This window comes from Mesoplodon densirostris, chromosome 4, assembly GCF_025265405.1.
Source record: "Mesoplodon densirostris isolate mMesDen1 chromosome 4, mMesDen1 primary haplotype, whole genome shotgun sequence".
NCBI classification, from domain to species: domain Eukaryota; kingdom Metazoa; phylum Chordata; class Mammalia; order Artiodactyla; family Ziphiidae; genus Mesoplodon; species Mesoplodon densirostris.
Genome location: NC_082664.1, coordinates 136,114,197 through 136,135,026, shown reverse-complemented (window position 1 = coordinate 136,135,026; position 20,830 = coordinate 136,114,197). Strand labels below are relative to the sequence as shown.

At 35.5% G+C, this 20,830-nt stretch overlaps 1 protein-coding gene across 3 annotated transcripts in view; it reads left to right on the top strand.

Annotated features, from left to right (window-relative positions):
- TCF12 (transcription factor 12) overlaps positions 1–20,830 on the top strand; it is a 393,224-nt gene that overhangs the window by 160,715 nt on the left and 211,679 nt on the right. The window contains exon 2 of one of the 3 annotated variants that reach the window (XM_060097289.1): positions 6,850–6,911. The exons of the other annotated variants lie outside the window; for them this stretch is intronic. Within the exon in view, the coding sequence (XP_059953272.1) occupies positions 6,864–6,911 (48 nt within the window). The 5' untranslated portion in view covers positions 6,850–6,863. The remainder of the gene's footprint in view (positions 1–6,849; positions 6,912–20,830) is intronic. 3 annotated transcript variants of the gene reach the window in all.

Below are 20,830 nucleotides of genomic sequence, written 5' to 3'. Positions count from 1 at the left end.
TCGTTGATACCCAAATTTCCTTCCACCTTTAAATTTTTTTTATTTTTTGAATAATATTGTGAATAGGAAAGATAGGTTTCCTGTTTCGATTTTGAAGTAGGGATTTTATATATTAGAGGACAATACTAGTTGATATTGGATTATTTTCTTTCAGAGCCTTGAGTTACTGTGTGATAGCATGTTATTTCTTAATATACATTAAATGGTGCCTTTGTACCTTACTTCCCTTTCAAGCTTTCAGTGTTTTTCTACTTGAATACTGGATAGGATTTTAGGAGAAGAGACCATAATAATATATCCAAACATTTATATATTTCATGTTCCTGAAATTAAGTTTACCTTTAGAGATGGACTTCAAAGCAAATCTTGCTTTTCTTTTTGCTATTTGATCTATAGGTCAAATGTGAAATACAGTTTTTTATTCTTAATTTGTTTTCTCAGTGTATGTTATGTACAGTGAAAAGTTAAATTGATTTTATAGTAGTTTTCTATTATAAAAATCCAGATTAATCTCAAGATATCCCATACCGCCATACACACGCACACACACACACACGCGCGCGCGCGTGCACACACTATTCACACACATTTTTTTCCCTGCCTGTCTACTGAGTGATCTGATAGAACAGTGATTTACTGCCCTCCTTTCTTTTTGTTCCCGGTGAAATCTACTCTTCCAATAACTTTCTTCCTTTATCCTGGTCATGATTCTGTGTTAGTCAAGATGTTATATTTTATTTACAATTTCAAACCATTTATTTCTCCCCTGAACCCTTCTCATCAGGGAGAGACATTTATGGTTATCTTTGAAGCTGTCCTCAGCACTCCTTTATAGGAAGGTTGTCAACTTTTTGAGTTTTATTATTAAATATCTTTCACCATCTTGACCATGTTTTCATAATCATAAGTATAGATGGATATAATTTTGTTAATAAGAATCTCAGTTGAACAAAGTATTTCATTCTCCTTAGTATTTTAATATGGTTAGTTTTTTAAATTTAGAAATAAATAATAATATTGACTAAAAGCTAGTTTTGACACATTGTTAGTAAAATTAATGTCAGTTTAAGCTTTAATGAAATTGCAGATGCCTTTGTAGAAATTATGTGAATGACATTTATTTAGACTTTACTATATTGTATAAATAACACATTTCCATCATGGAAAATCTCATTTAATAAATAATTTGATTTTACATTAATGATAGAAAAATTTTTAATTTTACTTTTTGTGGTAGGTCGTGATAAAAAGGTATTTAAAAACTGAAAAATGGGGGGCTTCCTGGTGGCGCAGTGGTTGAGAGTCCGCCTGCCGATGCAGGGGACACGGATTCATGCCCCGCTCCGGGGAAAAAAAAAAAAAAAACTATAAGGGAGAAAGAATAATTTTTTGCAGTACTGTAAAGCAGTATTTAGCATATGAACTCTATTAATACTGTATTACTATACATTTTAGTGTACAAGATTGGCTATACAGAATCATGAAGGTTGAGATCAATATTTATTTAACAACTTTTCAGAAAAAAAAACTATAACGGAGAAGAATAATTTTTTGCAGTACTGTAAAGCAGTATTTAGCATATGAACTCTATTAATACTGTATTATTATACATTTTAGTGTACAAGATTGGCTATACAGAATCATGAAGGTTGAGATCAATATTTATTTAACAACTTTTCAAGGAGAATTTTTTCTCTTTATACTTTTTGCCTAAAAGGTCCTGACTTTAATTTTGATGAAGATACCATTCTGCTCTAGTAACCTTTATGCATAAGTGAGTTCCACTGGAATTGTGTGGCTAAGAGCCCACAAACTTCTTTTCAGTGTTTCACCCTATGCCCATTTTCAGAAGTAAGAAAAGTCACTACAGCAGAGCTCTTTCTAGTGTGTCTTCCCTGTTTTTCCCAAATCCACCAGAAAAGTCGCCTCATAGCACACAGGTGGTTGGTTGAGTTTCCGGTTATCAGAACTACCCACAGCACCGTTGACCTACTCCCCACCTGTGCAGAACAAAAACACACACGTGAACAGATAAAAGCATCATCATGATTGAATAGCGCTTCTATTTTCAGAAATTTGTGAAAGTGGTGATTGAATTTAAAGCACCAAAGACTGAAAGGAGCGATTAATCTCAGATAATTTAGACATGGGCAGAGTATAATTAATTAATGACTTTGTCCCCTCCTTCCCTTATTTTTTATTCTTTCCTACAAATGAATGTTTTCTATATTTGACCTTTGTAACCAGGCATAAAGGCCAGAGAATATCATGATTTTTCGTATTTTCTACAGTGTTAATGATTTATTCTAGTTTCAGATCCACCCCCCCCCCCCCCCCGCTCTTTAGAAGGCAATGATTAAGAGCACGTACTCTGGGGCCAGACTACCTGGGATGAATCCCAGCTCTGCCACTTACTACATATGTGCTTCTTGTCCAGTTACTTAAACTTACTGTACCTCAGTTTACTCATCTGTGAAATGGGGATAATAATAATTACTTTACAAGATTGTTGTGAGAATTAAATGAGATACATGTACAGTGGGCAGTGCTTAGATCAGTGTCTGGTACATAGTATTCTATAAGTGCTGGCTTTAATCTTATATATGTCAGAATTTATCAACTAGATTTATTTGTAACAAATTTAAATAAATGAATACATTTGTAAATGTGCTGCATTTTAAGTGTAATGAATAAGAATTGTTTTCTGATTCAGTCATGCTTATTAATACTATACTTTTACTTCTTTTAGATTTGTAAAGGACATAAATAAAATTGATTTCCTTTCCCCTTCAATTTCTTTCTTGGGAATGCAGAAGTCTTCTGAGAAACTTTGATATAAAAGTTTTTGTCTCTATAATGCTTTATATATAATGAATGCTCTGTACGTGTTTGCTGAGTATAATCAAATTGAGGAAGAATCATTAGATATACTAGATTAATTGCGTTTGGAGTTCAAGGAGGGGAAAGAACCGAAATTGATACAAGGTGGTGAAGCTTGAAGTAGATGGTGGTGGTATTAATTAATGGTTATAGGGCTTTCTTCTGTGCTTACAAATTATTGCCCTGATTGATGACACTGCTTAGTGAAGCATTTTATTTACGATCACAGCCTCTGAAGAGTTGTGCTCTGTGACCTTGGACAAATTACATAACCTCTTTGTGCCTCAGGTTTCTAATCTCTATAATTATGATAATCTTACAGATACTTTGTAGGATTTTGGTAAAGATGTAGTATAATAATAGCTATGAAGTATTTCATTTATTGATACAATAAATGAAAGCTGCTGTTACTATTATTACCACCATTATTATTTTCTCCAAATATCTAATATTTTATTATGTATTTTCATGCTTATATTTCCTCATGTACAAATTCTGTTTCAAAAATGTTGTCTGATCATTTTAGTTTACGGAAATTCCAAGGGGCCATGTCATCTTGGTTTTCCTGCCCTTTTAAGCTCTGCTACCCAACCTAGGCCAAGCTCACAGTGCCGAAGTACCGTTGCAGTTTATACCCTGGGCAAGGGGTTATGAGAGGGCTCATAGGAAAGAGAAGTCATTCTGTTGATACTCTTTCCTACAATACAGAGTTTTGCATTCCTTAATTTAAAAGGTATGAGTTCACTGGTAGGTAACCACTAATAGAAATTATATTTATAGGTACCATCAATGCCCAGGAGTTGGCAGTTTAATATAAGTATTTTCAGGTTACACATAACCCATTGTGGTAGTTATTTTTGGAAAAGAAACAGCATTCAATTGAGTAGAGTTTGAGTGCTTATTTTTTCTAATTGCTAAATTTCTACCATGGTTTTCCCTTCTCTTTATTTTATTTATTTTTTATTTTTATTTTTTTTGCAATACGCGGGCCTCTCACTGTTGTGGCCTCTCCCGTTGCAGAGCATGGGCTCCGGGCGTGCAGGCTCAGCGGCCATGGCTCACGGGCCCAGCCACTCCACGGCATGTGGGATCCTCCCGGACCGGGGCACGAACCTGTGTCCCCTGCATCGGCAGGTGGACCCCTCAACCACTGTGCCACATGGGAAGCCCCCGCTTCTCTTTATAATATGGTTTGCAGAATGAAACAATCTTGCTCGTGGTGTTCTTCCTTCCCTCCCCATTTTTCAATATTCAAATTTTGAAAGCTAGAAGAATTTTCAAAACTAGAAGGTGTTTTATTTATATCCAGTACTTTTAGTTCGTAGAGGAGGAAACTTAAGAGAGTATGAGATTTGGCTAGGTTGAGATGTGTGCTGTTGATACAAAATACACATGAGATTTGGCCAGAAAGTTTGCCTAGTTAATGACAGACGCTGGCCTAGAACTCACATATTCTGAATTCTGTGCTAGTATTTTTAACCCCCTTACCTTAGAATTTCCCAACTTAAAGAATTGTCTTAAATTTTCTGCCATATACTGAAGGAATGGGAGGAGAGAGAGGACAAAGGTGAAAAAAGAAAGAGGATCTGCAATTGATAAAGAGGGCATTGGACATTATTTGATTTTTTAAAAAATTTGCCTGGCAAGTATAGTGTTTTGTGAGGCAGAATAGTGTAGAATTTAAGAGCTTGAATGTTGAAATCAAGATGCCTGTGCTGTTTCTGGCACTCCTATTTCTTAGCTGTATGACTCTAGGCACGTTGCTTCTCTTTGCCTCAAACATTTTTTTTCTTTTCCCTTTTGCACTGGTTGTGGGGGCCGGAGGTGGTGGATACTAATAATAACTACCTTACTGAAGTTCCGGACTTAGGCCTATTAGTGGAGAAGGGGAAAACCAGTTATGTGGTGATGAGTTGGCTTTAAAATACTTAGCTTAGCTGCTGTGTATGACTCAGCACAAAATAATCTCAGGGACTTTCTGTTAAGGGATAAATAGTTGATATGTTTTGAGGTCTTTCATTGTAAACATACTGTGTGACTTGTGCTACCTGTTGCAGTGAAGCGATATGAGGGTTCAGTTTATTTAAAAAGCACCAGCAGTGGTCATTTCTCAGATCAGCTGTCAGGAATACATGTGGATGGCAGCCTGACAGACCAGATCAGGTAGAAAAATGAAAATATTAGGGTACAAGGATTCAGAATTTGTTCTAGACTTCTGAGAGTCATACACAAAGCCATAGATTAGGTACTTGGGTTAAAGGAAACAAAAATAAATAAAAATTCAACTAGAGTAAACACAGAGCTTTCAGATTCTATGGACACTAAAATGAGTCCGTAAGGTTATCTGTATTCATTTAATGTTACTTCTCTAACAACTCTGGACCATTTCTGCCAGATGTGGCTAAAGGGATCTTTAATTTTGCTTAGTGCTCTCTCCATTCTTAGCAAGTATTCAATATCTGTTCCTTCATATATATGGAAGAGTTTGGCTAATAACCACTCTGAAGTTTGATGGGTAGCAAGTTGGAGATGGCATAATAGGGGCTTAATTCCCTTCACATGTTATCTATGCAAAACAAACGGAGGTCATTCTGACCCCAGGAAGGGTTATACTGGGTGGAGTTTTGAGAGAACCTGGTTTCTAGTTCATTTACATTTGACAGGAGAGGCCTTGGGAGTACCTAGGAGCAGAGAGAACGTGTTGTTTTCTTCTCCCATCGGAGCACAGTGGCAAGAGAGCTACCCTTGTAAGTAAGGATGACAGTATTGTCTGCCTGCTTTTAAGGAACTTGCTCTTACTGTGGTTCCCCAGTTTTACCCTGCTGAGATTTGTAGATGCACTCAGTTTCTGAAATGTCAAGTGAATAAATGTGTATCTTAGAGTTCAGGAAATATGGTTGGAAATACAAGTTATACTTACCAAGTCATCTTTATTTTAAATAAACTGTAAAACTTTAACTCTTTTAAGGCAGCAGTGAGAAGCTCTAATTAGGCAACAAATAATTAATTACCAAAGTAGTTTCACTGATTACCATGAGATTACAGGAGAGGGAGAAATTACTTTGAGTGGTCAGGAAAGACTTAATAGAATAGGAAGAGTTTGAGCAGAATATTGTAGGACAAACAATATTTGTGTGAATAAGGTTGAAAGGAAGACAACTCTTTCTGGAAATGTAGAATGATGGGACCACAAGTTACAGAGGCACCAAACACAAAATTTAGAAATTTTAGTAAATCACCTTGCTTTGTAGGTGAATAGTGTGATAAGGCAGATAACCTTTCTGTAGAAGAAATAAAGTCTATCCTTTGAGAAATAGAGAACCAATTAAAAATAAACTTTGACACAGGGAATGGCACAAAGGGTTTTATAAATATCAATATACTGTGGTATGAAGGATGGATCCAAAGACAAGAAATTGGATAATCTGATATGATGTTACTACACAGGCCCACTTGGGATGAAATAAGACTTAGATTGGGATGATAGGATCAGGATCACAAAATAATGGAAAGAGGAGAGATGTCACAAAGGAAAAAGAAACTGGTACACTTGGTGAATGAGGAAGATATGAAATCATGTAGACTCACTACCCCCAGAGAATGATGACTCCTGAATTAAACTCCATGTGTTTTATTTAGCCTTTGACAAGTTAGTTGTGGTTGTGTTATACAACTACCAGATTGTTTGATTTTGATAAATAGCTTCCCCTTACAAATGGGAAAATCTAGTTGTGTGAATAAAAAGTAAATAAAATAGTTTTTACTCATTGTCCCCCATTTGTCAGCGTTAATGGGTAATAAAGTTCTCTCCCTTAGAGCACATATTTTCTCTAGATTGTTTACTGTTTGCATTGTTTTTATTTTTGAGGGGGATAATGGTATAGGTTTTATAGCTACTAGGGGATCAAATGCAATAATTAGAAAGGACACACAAATTTTGAAATAGTATTTTATGCCTCTTGATCTCAGGTGCAAAACACGAGATGAAGCAGTTAAATAGCAAAGCAAGACAGGAGGGACAGAGAATTAAAGTAAGTGTTTTCTATATATTGCATCTATGTTCCCATTAATCTCTGTTTTGTTATGTAACTGCTCCTTCTGAATGTTCTGAATGTGAAGAAAACTATGGGTAAGAAAAGGGTGTATTTCAAAGTTAGGTTCAAATAAACCCATGAGAGAAAATGTTGTTTGTTATTCTTGGTCATATTCAAACAGCACCTGCCTATAAATTGTAATCGTAATGTTTTTGGATAAGAAAAAATTGGGTTAAGATGATGTAAGCTCCTTTAAATCTCTTGCTAGCAGATATTTAAAATGAAAGAAATCACATAGCTATCAGATTGTCCACGTTCCCATTTTTAAGCCAGTCAAACCTATTTTTTCAGTTTAGCCATTCAACAGGGACAATGCCTGTTGAGATGCTCTAACATAGAGCCTGTATGTCAGTTTCTCACCTCATTGTGAGTTTCATTTAACTTTGTATGCCTGTGAAATAGCATCTTTATCAGGATTGATCTTTACAATTCTCATTTTTTTAATCTTCTCAGTGTTGGGTCTTTAAAGTTAACAAGTGGAAGTCAAAACATAATAATCTTTGAATCTCTCTTACGTCCTTTTTTGTAATTGTTGAGGATTTATTTTCTGACAGCTTTAAAAAAATTATTTTCTATAAATTTAAATGTTTCTTATTCATGAGAATATAATGGAGGGTAGATTCTGGAAGAATACATTTTTAGGCCTGCTTAACCTGTTTTAATTAGTAACAATATTTACAACTACCATTTGTCACAATATAGTTTAAAACCTTTCACATGTTACCTTTTTTAAGCTTCATACAAGCTCATCAAGAAGCCATTTAAAAAATCCCATCCATTATAGAGTTGAAGAAATTGAGGCTCAGAGAAGGTAGATAACTTACCAGATATTAAGCACACAAGAGTAGTAACCAGGGCCTCCCTGGTGGCGCAGTGGTTGAGAGTCCGCCTGCCGATGCAGGGGATACGGGTTCGTGCCCCGATCTGGGAGGATCCCATATGCCGCGGAGCGGCTGGGCCCGTGAGCCATGGCCGCTGGGCCTGCGCGTCCGGAGCCTGTGCTCCGCAACGGGAGAGGCCACGACAGTGAGAGGCCCGCATACCGCAAAAAGAAAAAAAAAAAAAAAAAAAAAAAAGAGTAGTAACCAGGCAGTATGATTTTAAATTACTGTCCCTTTGGACCATATCACACTTGCTGAAGTTTAAGAGAGACCCCAAAATAGTTGTTATTACTACTTGTCCAGGACTTTGACATATACTCTAGAAGTTGTAAGATGATGTCGCTATCATTATTTATTATAAAAATATTATTCACATTTTATACATAAAAAACATAAGCCATGGAATGAATCAGATAAATTTGCTTCCTGGTATCACCACTGTATTTGACCTTGGAAAGGATAAAATAACTTAATCTCTGAGCCTCAGATTTCTCATCTGCAAAGAGATTTATCTCATAAGAAGTATGTAAGAATTAAGTAGAGGAATAAAGTATTTAGCACATATGTGTAATTTATTAAGAAGTCTATAAGTGTTCCTCTTTTTACAGTCAGTCTCATGAAAAGTTACTCCATTTTGATATAAAACCATGTTAAGAATTTTACAGGTCTTGGATGCTCCTTAGAAGGACAGCTGTTATGAATTCCTGGAGTATGTCCTGAACAAGATGAGGGACCTGTTGCAGTTTTTAAATGCCCACCAAGAGGTCCTATAAGTCAGGAAAAGTTAATAATGTTTATAAAATTGAAATTATTGGAAAAGTTCATTACAGATGAACAGATCTTGGGATTTGGAGATTATTGGGAAAAATAAAATTGGGCAATCCAGGTTCTTATGAACGTAGATTCTTATTAATCTACATTCTTATGACAGAATGTAGATTCTAAAAGAGGAGGCTTCAGTTAATTCCTCAAGTCTGTTTGAAAGGTATCTACCCCACAAGGTAGTGATCCTCAATGAGCTTATGTATGTCAAAGGCTTAGCATGATCAATTAATGTCAGTTCCTTTTGTGATGTACTTTTGTTATATATTCTAACATTTTTATTCTGAGAATAAGAAGCTTGGACTGTTTTCCTTCAACATATTGAACAGATACTTAATCCTTTGTGCTGTCAAATGAAGTAATTGTTTTCATGTGGTTTTATATCATAACCAATCTGCTGCTTTTTGCATGGAGCAAATCATGTTCCTGGTGTGTAGTATAGGAAATTATTTATTAATTGAGCAATGAAGTATCAGCTGTACTGAACCAAATGTCTTCTCTGCGTTGGTGATACCATGAAATCTTATTAAGTTTAGACTTTTCCAAGTTCTTGCTCTGTAAATATTTTCTTCATTTTCCACTAACCCTACCTTGCTGTCTTAGATCACTTTTCCTCAGTATCTTCCTTCCCAGTTTAGAATTTTACAGTCTTCTCTTGGGTGTCCATATTTTAGCTTGTGGGCTGTTCACATGAAAATCCTTTTTTCTCCCACTTTTTTTTACTTATGAAGCATTTATTGAGATTTCACTATTTTCTAGTCACTGGCATTAGTTGGGCAAAATGAAAATGAGCAGTCCACATTTCCTGGGCAAAAGGAGTGCTCCTTCTCATGAGAAAAACAGATTGTTATTCCACAGAATGATAAAAGTTGTAGTAATGAAGGCCCAGGGAGAGTAGAAGCACAAAAATATAAGCAATACTTGGTTATAAAACCTCCAGGGCATATCAAGTGAAAATGATGTTTTATAATACAAAGAACAGAGGACTGATGAGTTACTTATTCTGGACTTAATTCCTAACATGTAAAACAAAAATTTTTGAACAGTATCAGAGTTTCTAGAACTGGGCCCAATAGGTTATTAATAAACAATATGTAAATACAGAACTCTGTGGTCCAATATATTTATGTATTATTGAGTTAAAGAAAATTAGACAGATTTCATTGTTGTTATTAGGTGTCTCAGTTTTTAATATTATTGTAAATTGTAAATCTTTAAGAAAGGAATAGAATATACTTCTCACATTTTTTTTCCTACCGTGGAATCCTTCTGTGTTACCTATGAATTGTTTGACTGATAGTAACAGTCTCAAGAGATAGTAAATTAGACAACTTATACACTTAATTATTAATTTAGATCTGTGATCCATTGCGAGTTCAGTTTTGGCTAGTATAAAGTCAGGGTCAAAATTGATTTTTTTTTTTTTTTTTGCATAAGAGTATCCAGTTTTGTTGGCACTGTTTGTTGAAAAGATTGTCCTTTTCCCCATTGAATTCCCCTGTTATCTCTGTTGAAAATCAATTAACTGTGTATGTGAGGATCAATTTCTGAACTCTCTGTTCTGTTCCACTGATTTTTTTTAAACCTTTACATTGATACCGTATTATCTTGATCACTACCTTAAAATACATCTTGATATCAAGTAATGTAAGTCATCCAACCTTATTTATTCTGTTTCAAAATTGTTTTTCCTATTCTAGGTACATTGCATATACACTGAAACATTTTCAACCAGCATATCTGTTTCTAGAAAATCTTCTGGGATTGCATAGAATCTCATCAGTTTAAGGGGAATTGATATTTTAGCAATGTGGAATCTTCTGATCAGAGACTATGGTATAACTTTCTCTTAAGTCTTCTTTAATTTCTGTTAGTAATATTTTATAGTTTTCAGTGAACACATATTACACATCTTTAGTTTATCACTAAATAATTTTTGATGCTGTTATAAATTTAAATTTCTGGTTGTTCATGCCTTATATAAAAACTATAATAGGTTTTGGTATATTGACCTTATATCCTGCACCTTGCTAAACTCACTAGCTGTAGTAGTTTTTTGTACATGCTGGAGGATTTTCTGTTTGGATAATGAGAATTTAACTTTTTCTTTTCCAGTCTGGATTTTTCCCCTTTATTGAATTGGTTATGATTTCTTGTACAGTGTTGAATAGAAGTGATAAGAGTGGATAGCTTTGTCCTGTTCTTGATGTTGGAAAAATAACCAGTCTTTCGCCATTAAGCATGACTTTAGTTATATGTTTCATTCATGTGATTTATTAGATTGAGGAAATTTCCTTTTATTCCTAATTTGTTGAGAGTATTTATCAAAAATGGGTGTTGGATTTTATTAAAATAATTTTTTGCATCCATTGAGGTGGTCATATGGATTTTCTTTTGTAGTGTGTTACTGTGGGATTATATTGATTACTATTTTTAATTTTAAACCAAGCTTGCATTCCTGAGATAAATAGCACTGGATTACTATGTGTTGTTCTTTTATATATTGTTGAATTCAGCTTGCTAAAATTTTGTTAAGAATTTTTATATTTGAGTAATACTGATCTGTATGATTTTTTTTCCTTGTACTGTCAGTCAGAATTTGATATGATAATACTGGCCTCAAAGAATGAGTTGAGAATTATTACTTCTATTTTAATTTTTTGGCAGAATTTATGTAATGTTGGTATTATTTCCTCCTTAAATATTTGGTAGAATTTCCCAGTGAAGATGTGTGGGCCTAGAGTTTTCTTTGGGAAATGGCTTTTAATTTTAACCTTATTAGTAGATAAGAACTATTCAATTTTTTTTCTTGAGTGAGCTTTGTTAGTTTGCGTATTTTAAGAAATATATCCATTTGTCCATTTTATCTAAGTTGAATTTATTGGCATAAAGTTGTTCGTAATAATTCTCGATTACCTTTTAAATATTTATATTCGTTATCTCTTGCTATAATAAAAAACTACTGCAATTTTAGTGGCTTAAAATAGTACACATTATGGACTCACAGTTTCTGTGGGTGAGGAATTAGGTATAGCTTTGCTTGGTCCTTTGCTTCAGGGTCTTTTATAAGACTGTAAGCAAAGTACTGGCCAGAACTAGGGTCCCATCTGAAAGACTGATTGGGGAAGGATCTGCTTCCAAAATCATGTGTTTTTTGGCAGGATTCAGTTCCTTTTGGTTTGCTGAACTAAGGGTCAGAGTCCCCTGTTGGCTGGAAGCTGCCCTCAGTATCTTGCCAGTTGGGCCTTTCCATCATGGCAGCTTACTTCATCATAGCCATCGAGGGAAGAGGGGTCTGCTAGGAAGATAGAAGGCACAGTATTATGAAGCCTAATTATGGAAATGGCATCCCATCACTTTTGCAATATTCTGTTGATTGGAAGCAAGTCGCTAGGCCAGGTCACACTGAGGAGGAATGGCTTATATAGGGGTATGAATACCAGAAGACATAGATCATTGAGGGCCATCTTAGAGTCTACCTGGCACAGCATTTGTAGGATCTGTAGTTAAAAATCCCTGCCTCATTCCTGATATTGGTGAATTGTTTCTTTTTCTCCTGATCAGTATGGCTAGAGGCTTATCTCTTTTACTGACATTCTTGAAGAACTAGTTTTTGTTTCTTTCGTTTTCTCAATTGTTTTTCTGCTTTCAATACGTTTGACTTCTACTCTTAACTTTACTTTGAGTTTAGTTTGCTCTTTGTTAGTTTCTTAAGGTGGAAGTTGTGGTCATTGATTTGAGATCTTTCATCTTTTCTAACAGGCATTTAGTACTATAAATTTTCCTCTGACCATGGTGTTAACCTGCATCCCACAATTATTCCTGTTTTCTGTTTTCATTTCATTCAGTTCAAAATACTTCATAATTTTATTACCGAATGAATTGGGTCCTGCCACTTCCCGCTTACAAAATCAGTTACAGACTCACAAACAGTAGAAAAGAAAGGTGCTCTTAATCAGAATGCCGGCAATCTGGGCAGATGGTGGACTCGGCATCCCCCACAAACCACCTCCGAAGATTCTGCTCAGCCATGAAACTTTTAAAGAGAAGGAGGGAAGTAATCTCAGTTAATCATTGAGATAGGGGGTCAGAGTCATCATCATCCCCCCACTGCTCGCAGGCTCATTGACTTCTTGTGATCTTCCTCTAGATGTTATCTTGTTCACACAGTTTGTTCAGGAGATGACTGAAGGGGAAGCTACGGGAGAGATCTGGTCATCTTCATTTCTACATTTCATTGCTTATTCTTCATTTCTACTTCTTTGATCTATGGAAAGAACCGACAAGTTAGACAAGGTATTGTGTGATTAAAAGATTTGAAAGGTGTGCTTGGGCCAGAAATGAGTAGAGCATGGTGGCACCTGGTTTAAAAGTTAGTTACAATATAGCTTTGCTAAAGTGACAAGAAAAGGGGCTTCCTGCTGAGGGTGGTTTCCTGCAAAGAGCTGCTTACAAATCCCCACTTGTCAGAACATCATTCCATTTCTGTGGGGTTAGGGGTGAAGGTCTGTCTTTTGTAACTTCTTCATGCTGACATAGAGTGCTATATTCTCAGAGTGGAGGGTGTCAACATGGGTCTGTAGCATCTCTGCTGATAATTTTAGTTGTCTGCTTATATATACGGGTAGAGAAAGCTACAGTTGCTTTGATGCCCACAAAGATATAGATTATTATGAGCAATAATGTTAATCCCATTCTCTTGAGGCCAGTTCTTGGAATTGTGCTACCCATAGATTCAATACTGCTCAAGCTGGAGCAGCTTATGTCATGGCTACAGTCTGGTCATCATGTAGTTAGCTTTTTTCCTGTGGTAGCAGTTATAGTATCTGTAAAACAATTCAGGAGTATGCATCAGACACTGAATCTGTGACTGTTGTCCTAATCATTAACTGCTCAGTTTTGTACTTGGGGCCGGGGGGTGGGGGAGGTGGTCCTGCTCTGTTCCAGTTTTCCTATTGCTTTCTTCCTTGACCCTTGGGTTATTTACAGTTATATTGTTTAATTTTGAAATATTTGGAGATTCTGTAGATATGTTTTTATTATTGATATTTAATTTATTCCATTGTAGCCAGAGTACATGCTTTAGTTCTTCGTGTAAATCTGTATTTCTGGTGTTATTTTCCTTTTGACTGAAGAACTTCCTTTAACCTTCCTCATTGTGTAGGTCTGGTGCTGATAAGTTTTTCATGTTCCATGTGTCTGAAATATTCTTAATTTTTTGTACAAGATATAGAGTTCTGAGTTACCTTAGAACTTCTTCTTCTTCCTTTTCCTCCTCTTCTCCCTGTCTCCTGCCTCTCCCCTTCCCCCCAGCAATCATAGGATTCACTTTCTTTCCCCTCTCTCAGGGATCACTGTCCTGCACTGACCATGTCCACTGTCTCAAAACTCTTGCTTAATGTATTTTGTTTATTTATTTTTTTATTGTTTCAAGTGTGAGGGTTAATCTGGTCTGTTACTCCATCTTGTCTGGAAGTGGAAGTGGAAATGTAGTTTTTAGTTAAGCTAGTCTGACAGGGACCATGGATTTGCTTCATCAGTAGGAGCCCTATGAGTAACACATTATAAATGAATGGAGAAGTGAAGCCAGCACTATTAGCTTTTCCTGCACAACACTGAAAGTATTGGCTTATTCAAGAGATCTTTGGAATTTTCATACCCTGTTTCACTATTGTGTAATTGCTTTCCTTATTACCAACTGTCCCCAAATATTAGTCTACTGATACTTTGTAATCAGAAACCAAAAATATGTTGTTTAATGTAGTAATATTAGATATCTGCCACTGACTAGCTGTGTGATCTTAGGTCTGCCCCTTGACTTCCCTGAATCTTTTTTCCTTGTCTCTGAAATAAGTCCTCTGTCATAAATAAATCATTTTCAATCAGGGTTTCCAGATTCTGAAAAGGTAGTGGTAATGAGGGGTTCATGATTTATTTTAAAATATAGTAAGTAGTCTAATCCAGTAGTTTACCTAGTGTGTTCCAGGGACCTCTTGGTGTTCCTGAGACTCTTTTAAAGTGTTTTCAGGTTAAAACTATTTTCTTGATACTACTAAAACTTTATTTGCCATTTCAGTATTATTTTCCTGAATGTAATATGGAATTTCTAAATGCTACATGATATATGATGATGTATGCCCTGACAGTTCTTGTGTTTTTAAAATTTCTCAGGTTTAATTTCTAATATGGTAAATATCAGTGGATATGTCCCACACAAAGAAAAGCTTTTTGGTGTTCTCTATTTTTTAAGAGAAAATATTTTTTATTCAAGAGGTCCTGAAACCAAGGGATTCTGAGACCTTGAAAATGGCTGGCCCAATAGAAATTATTCTCTATTTAAGTACATATTCTACTGCCAGATTTCTTGGTGCTGGAGATTAAAAAAAAAAAAATAGTGGCTAACATTAAGTCATCTGCTATCATAGTTCCCAAGTTTAAATCAGTTCTCTACCACTCTCTGACCTTGAGAAAGTTATTTAAATTCTCTAGGATAAAATTTCCTCATCTATGAGATGGAGAAAATATGGTATCGATATATAGTTTAAATTAACTGATATAATACCTGACAGCCCTTAACACAGTGCTAGCATATGGTAGTCACTCAGTAAAAGTTAGCTGTGATGCTTATGATGCCACCAGAGGCGTGCTTATTGACACTTTTGTTTTCTGGTTATCAACGTTTCATTTTGCCTTAGGGCATTCTTAGCAGCTCTTAATGCAGTATTTCTTCTACCTTAATGGCACTGCTTATTCTGCTTTGAAGCTGTGCTGGTATATTGCCATATTCTAAACTACACCCAACCCAGGAAGTTTAACTTGGAAGTTGGCAGACTGGCTTGGGCTTCTTTTAAAATACCACCGGTCGTACCAACTTGTCCCTTAAACTAACAGGGAATCTAATATTAGTAATTAAGCCTTTGGAAGCTATAATGTGAAACATATGAGGCTCAGACTTCATACAAAAGTTACTCAGAGGCTTCCCTGGTGGCGCAGTGGTTGAGAGTCCGCCTGCCGATGCAGGGGACACGGGTTCGTGCCCCAGTGCTGGAAGATCCCACATGCTGCGAAGCGGCTGGGCCCGAGAGCCATGGCCGCTGAGCCTGCGCGTCCGGAGCCTGTGCTCCACAACGGGAGAGGCCACAGCAGTGAGAGGCCCGCGTACTGCCAAAAAAAAAAAAAAAAAAGGAAAAAGTTACTCAGTTTATTAAAACATTTTTAGATATTGTCTCTTTCTTTTTCCAAACTGTGAGCTCCTTGAAGGCAAAGACTGTTTTATTCATCCTTGTATTCTGGCACTTAGCACAGTGCCTGATACATTACTGGCAGTAGTACTTACATATCCATATGCATTGTCACACTTCCATATGCACATTTTGACCTCTTTAATTTCATAAGTAACTAGGTTAAAATGATATGAAAAGACAGGTAAAAGAAAAAAGAGGTAGTTATAGGGAAGAGGAAAACAAGAAGAAAGTCAAGAGGAGTAGAGACAAGATCCCCTTTCAGAAGTGTTGATAAACACACCTGTTGGCATCTACAGTAGAACTTAATAGTACACACTGAAAACATAAGAACTCAAAGCAGACAGGCAGAAAAAAGAGAAAAATCAATTCAAAAAATCAGTTCAAAAATCAATTTATGAATGAAATTGTCACATTGGATCAAGTAGATGATAATTCAGTTTTTGCCACTATTAGCCATGATATCTAAGTGGCACATCTCCCGATCTCTCTTAGGAGGTATATAAAAAATGACTGGTAGTACTGTGAACTAGTACTGATTATCAAAGAAAAGCTGGTCTCCTATTTTTCTCAGTATCTGAAAATTTTATATGATGTGCAAATGTACTTATCTAATCTTATATTTTTGTAAGTATCTGAAAAATTTGTACTGGGTGCAAATATAGTAAAACAGTATCAATTTAGACTAAATGTCTGAATTACAGTATAATTTTACTTTTAAGGAAATAACTCTGTTGTTCTTTTTACTTTTAATTATGTATATTAGCTAGAAGTATTCTAAGAAATTAATGCAACTTAAATTTCCTTGTCAGTTTCATTTAACTAGATATGTAGAATACACATACACACATCAGAGCCAAGTTTTTCTCTAATAATAGATAGCTATTTGTTTGATTGCAACTTGATGAAGTTGCTGGTTTGTGTTTTATTACCATGTTGCATGAAGAATACTGTCCTTATGCAGTAGAATCATGGTCATGGAGTGAGATGCTTCCACTGAGAAGCATTCAAAACTCATACTAACTGAGGGGACGATAGATCCACCTCTGCTTCTCATACTCACCCTAGGGTGCATGCTTTTCTTAGTAGAATGAAAGAGGGGTGGAACTATTTTTAGTACATTAATTTTTTTTCTGCTTTCTTTTTAATGAATTCACATAATTTGGTTAGATAAATATATGTATGATATGAGTAAATTATGATATCTAGACATTTGAGTAGCCGCAAAAGTCCTGCTTTTAGTGATTAAAAAAAGTTGGTTTGCTCATATTTAAATCTAGTATGTTTTTCAAATTGGTGAATGAGTGCTCCCCGAAGGGGTCACTCCTCAGCAGTATGTTGGAGTTACTCAGAGAGAGGCCTTGGTGGTTAGGCAACTGATGGAAAAGGAGATACTTCACGTGCTGATTCTTAAAAGCAAGGAGGTTGACAACATGCAAAAGTGAGTAATGGGTCTTTATAAAAGTGCCGTGAAAAGGGAGGGTAATGTGTTTAGAATTTAATTCCTTTGATCTCCGTAGCAGTAAAGGCTAATCTAGAAGAGAAAAGTTTCTTTACCATACAGCTTTGAAGTGTTAACATATGGATGGGAAATACAGTGATTCTAAAGCTGCAGTTGTAGGATATTTATAGACAAATATAATTTTTTAAATCTTTATTGGAGTACAATTGCTTTACAATGGTGTGTTAGTTTCTGCTTTATAGCAAAGTGAATCAGTTATACATATACATATGTTCCCATTATCTCTTCCCTCTTGCGTCTCCCTCCCTCCCACCCTCCCTAATAGACAAATATAATTTTAAAAATGCTTTCTTAAATTAAGAAAGAGAAGCTTTGTCAGAAATATTTTAAATGCTTTGTCAAACTAAAAAATTCTAAAGTTAAAAATGAGGGATTGTTCAAAATCCAAGAAAAACTTTCTAAGTTCTTTCTCTAAGCTACTCATTTAATATTGAAATCTCTGCTAAGAGGACCAGGCTTAGTTTTCAGAAGCCCATTTATCATTAAAAAGTCATCTCTAAAAGTTAGGTTTTGTTTATCAGATATTTTCAGAGTAGTTACACCTGCCTCTCATATCTGATGGTGATGCCTTTCTGCTTTTCAAAGGAAGTCCTGACATTTCAGCTGCTGCGAACACTGCAAGAAAAACTGTATAGATCAGAAAACAGGGGCACTACCATCCTTTCGTATTACGTAGAAATAAAAATTTCTTTTTTGCCCTTTCTTTGTTGGAATATCCATATGGTACCTGTGGTCCTCTAGCCAGGTAACCACCATGGGTTTTGAAGATCTAGGAACTGAAGAAGGGGACAATGGGTTTGTGTATAACTAATCCTTGTACATTCAGTTGCTATATCTGGGTAGCTTCATTGCTGCAGAACAAATCACAAATTCCCTAAGGAAGACTAGATGCCTCATCTGATACTTTTTCTCTGGTTGAGCCTCAGGTTGAGGTTGGATTTCATTCAGGCTGTTACCCTAAAGATTTTTATCTCTGTAGGAATATATATATATATTTTTGCAATTTTCAGTGCCTAACAACCAGGTCATTCAAATGTCCCCTTTAGTTTATTGGAATGGAGTTACACAGTTTTTCTCTAGAATTTTTCTCCCCATTTTGTTATAATGAATAATAATTCTTAACTGTAATTGCCAAGTTATTATCATAAATTCCATCTTACAGGAGGGAACTCAACTACTGGTCCTAATGGTAGAAATTTGCTTCTAGGTTTGTTGGAGCCTCTGTTTGCATTCTCTGTAGGAATTATGTCAGCATCACCGAAGATTGCTGCAGTTTATTACCACCTTGGGCAAGGGAAATGTTCTTCAGGAGGAATGAATGCCTGTACTTGATATCTACTAACCAAAGGAGATTTTCCATTTCCCATTTTGTTTGCTTTTTCTCCATCATGATCCATGGGTTCAAAAAGTTATCTAAAGCTCTTTTGACTGTCCCTATTATTTTGAGCACCACTAGCCAAATTAGGTGGTTAAAATTTTTTTTTTGTTTTTCTATTTTCCTGGTTCTATTCCTTTATCACCTATGTTTGAATAAATACACTCTTCATTTTGTGTGGCTCCAGCCTATCATTGAGCCATTCAGTTCACAGTAATTCCAGGGAGGAACAATTATTTCTAGAGAGACAGCATTGCATGCTGGGATGAAGTCAGACTGCCTGGGTTTAAATTCCCATCCTGCTACTTACTGTTGTATACCAGGTGAATTATGTAAAATTTCTGTGCCTATTTCCTTATCTATGGCATGGGAATAATAGTTCATGGGGTTGTAAGGATAATGAGTGAAGCCCTTAACTCAAGTTCTGGCAAGTAGTACCATTAAATGTATGCTGATGCTATTATTAATGCAGGCATAGAAAACCTTAGATCAGATAAATTGAATGAAGACTGGATTACTCCTAGAAGGAATCGCTGACCCTTCGACTATGGCTTATTTGTTTTCATCTTTAGGGAAATAAGTCTCGGCCAGTGGTTCAGCACCCATATGAACCAGTTAGCAAAAGAACATTGTTTCACTATTATACTTTTAATTCAGATTTACTCTTAAAAATGAGTGGCTTTAGTCATAGGGGCAGGAAGAGGTAGTGTAAGTGACGTGTGGTACGTACCACCATGGCTCATTACAGAATCCAAAAGTCTGGTCCTAAGTATCCTATCCTGTGGTCCTAAGATATGCAGTGTTGTTTTAACCATGAACTATGAATTATTGTGTCTGTGAGTCAGATTCTAAAAATCAGCATCCGCCAACACTGTTGCCATGGCTCTAAGAGCCTATACAACACTGGGCATCAAGACAGGATACTGGCAACAAACTAAAATATCTTACTTCTGTCAAATTTTGCTGTATCAACACCTGGTGTAATGACTACAGTTTTAATTATAGAACCTTAAGATGAACTAAGGAGCCTAATGAAGATTTACTCATTTAACAAATATGTCTTGAACATTTATTGTGGTGAAGGATTGCCTTTGCACCCAGGTCATACTATTTCAGATAAGAATGTAGCTACATAAGGGTTAATGAACTAATAAGGAAATGTAATGCTGATTGCTTTGCTTTTTGCCAACTGGAAAGTGCATCACAAATTAGATACAGCTTATAAGTGGACTTTGGAAGCTTTCTTTCAGAAGTTTGGGGTTGTCTATGGAGAACTTTCTGATTCTGTAAGATATTTTTTTTCCTAAACAATAATACATTTCTATTCTAGAGAATAGTTTAGTAATATCTAGTAAATTTAAAGCTGTGTATGCTCTGTAAGCCCGTGATGTTACTCCTAGGTATTAACCCCTAAACAGTTTTGTATAACTTCTCATATGTGTACAGAGAGACATATTACTAAAGTGTTTATAGCAGCCTTGTTTGTAATAGTGGAAAAGCTAAATGTCATCAAAAGGGGGCTGGGTAGATAAATTGTGGTATTTTTATAAATAGAACATTATACAGTAGTGACATGTATATACCAGTGTTAACAGTTTTCCAACATATATCAGTCTTACATATTGACTGTTAAGTGAGTATAGAAAAAAGTATACTATTTAGATAACATTTTAAAACATGCAGAGTGGTGCTTTGTTTAGTTAGAGAATATGCATATTTAATAAAAGTATTAAGTAATGCATGAAATGATTTTTAAAAGAATAAGTTTAAGATAGTGTTTACTTCTGAGGGGAATTTGGGAGAATTCCATAGGGTTTTAAACTATACTGGCAATGTTTTATTTCTTGAGTTGTGGATACATGGCTGTTTATTACATACATTTTTATATGTTCCAACTATTTTAGAAACATTTAAAATTTGGAAGAAAATGTGTCAAAATGTTGTTTGCATTTCAGTTGAGGTAAAATGGGAGTCTTTTTTTCTTACATAGTTGATGCTGTTTCTTTACATTTCCA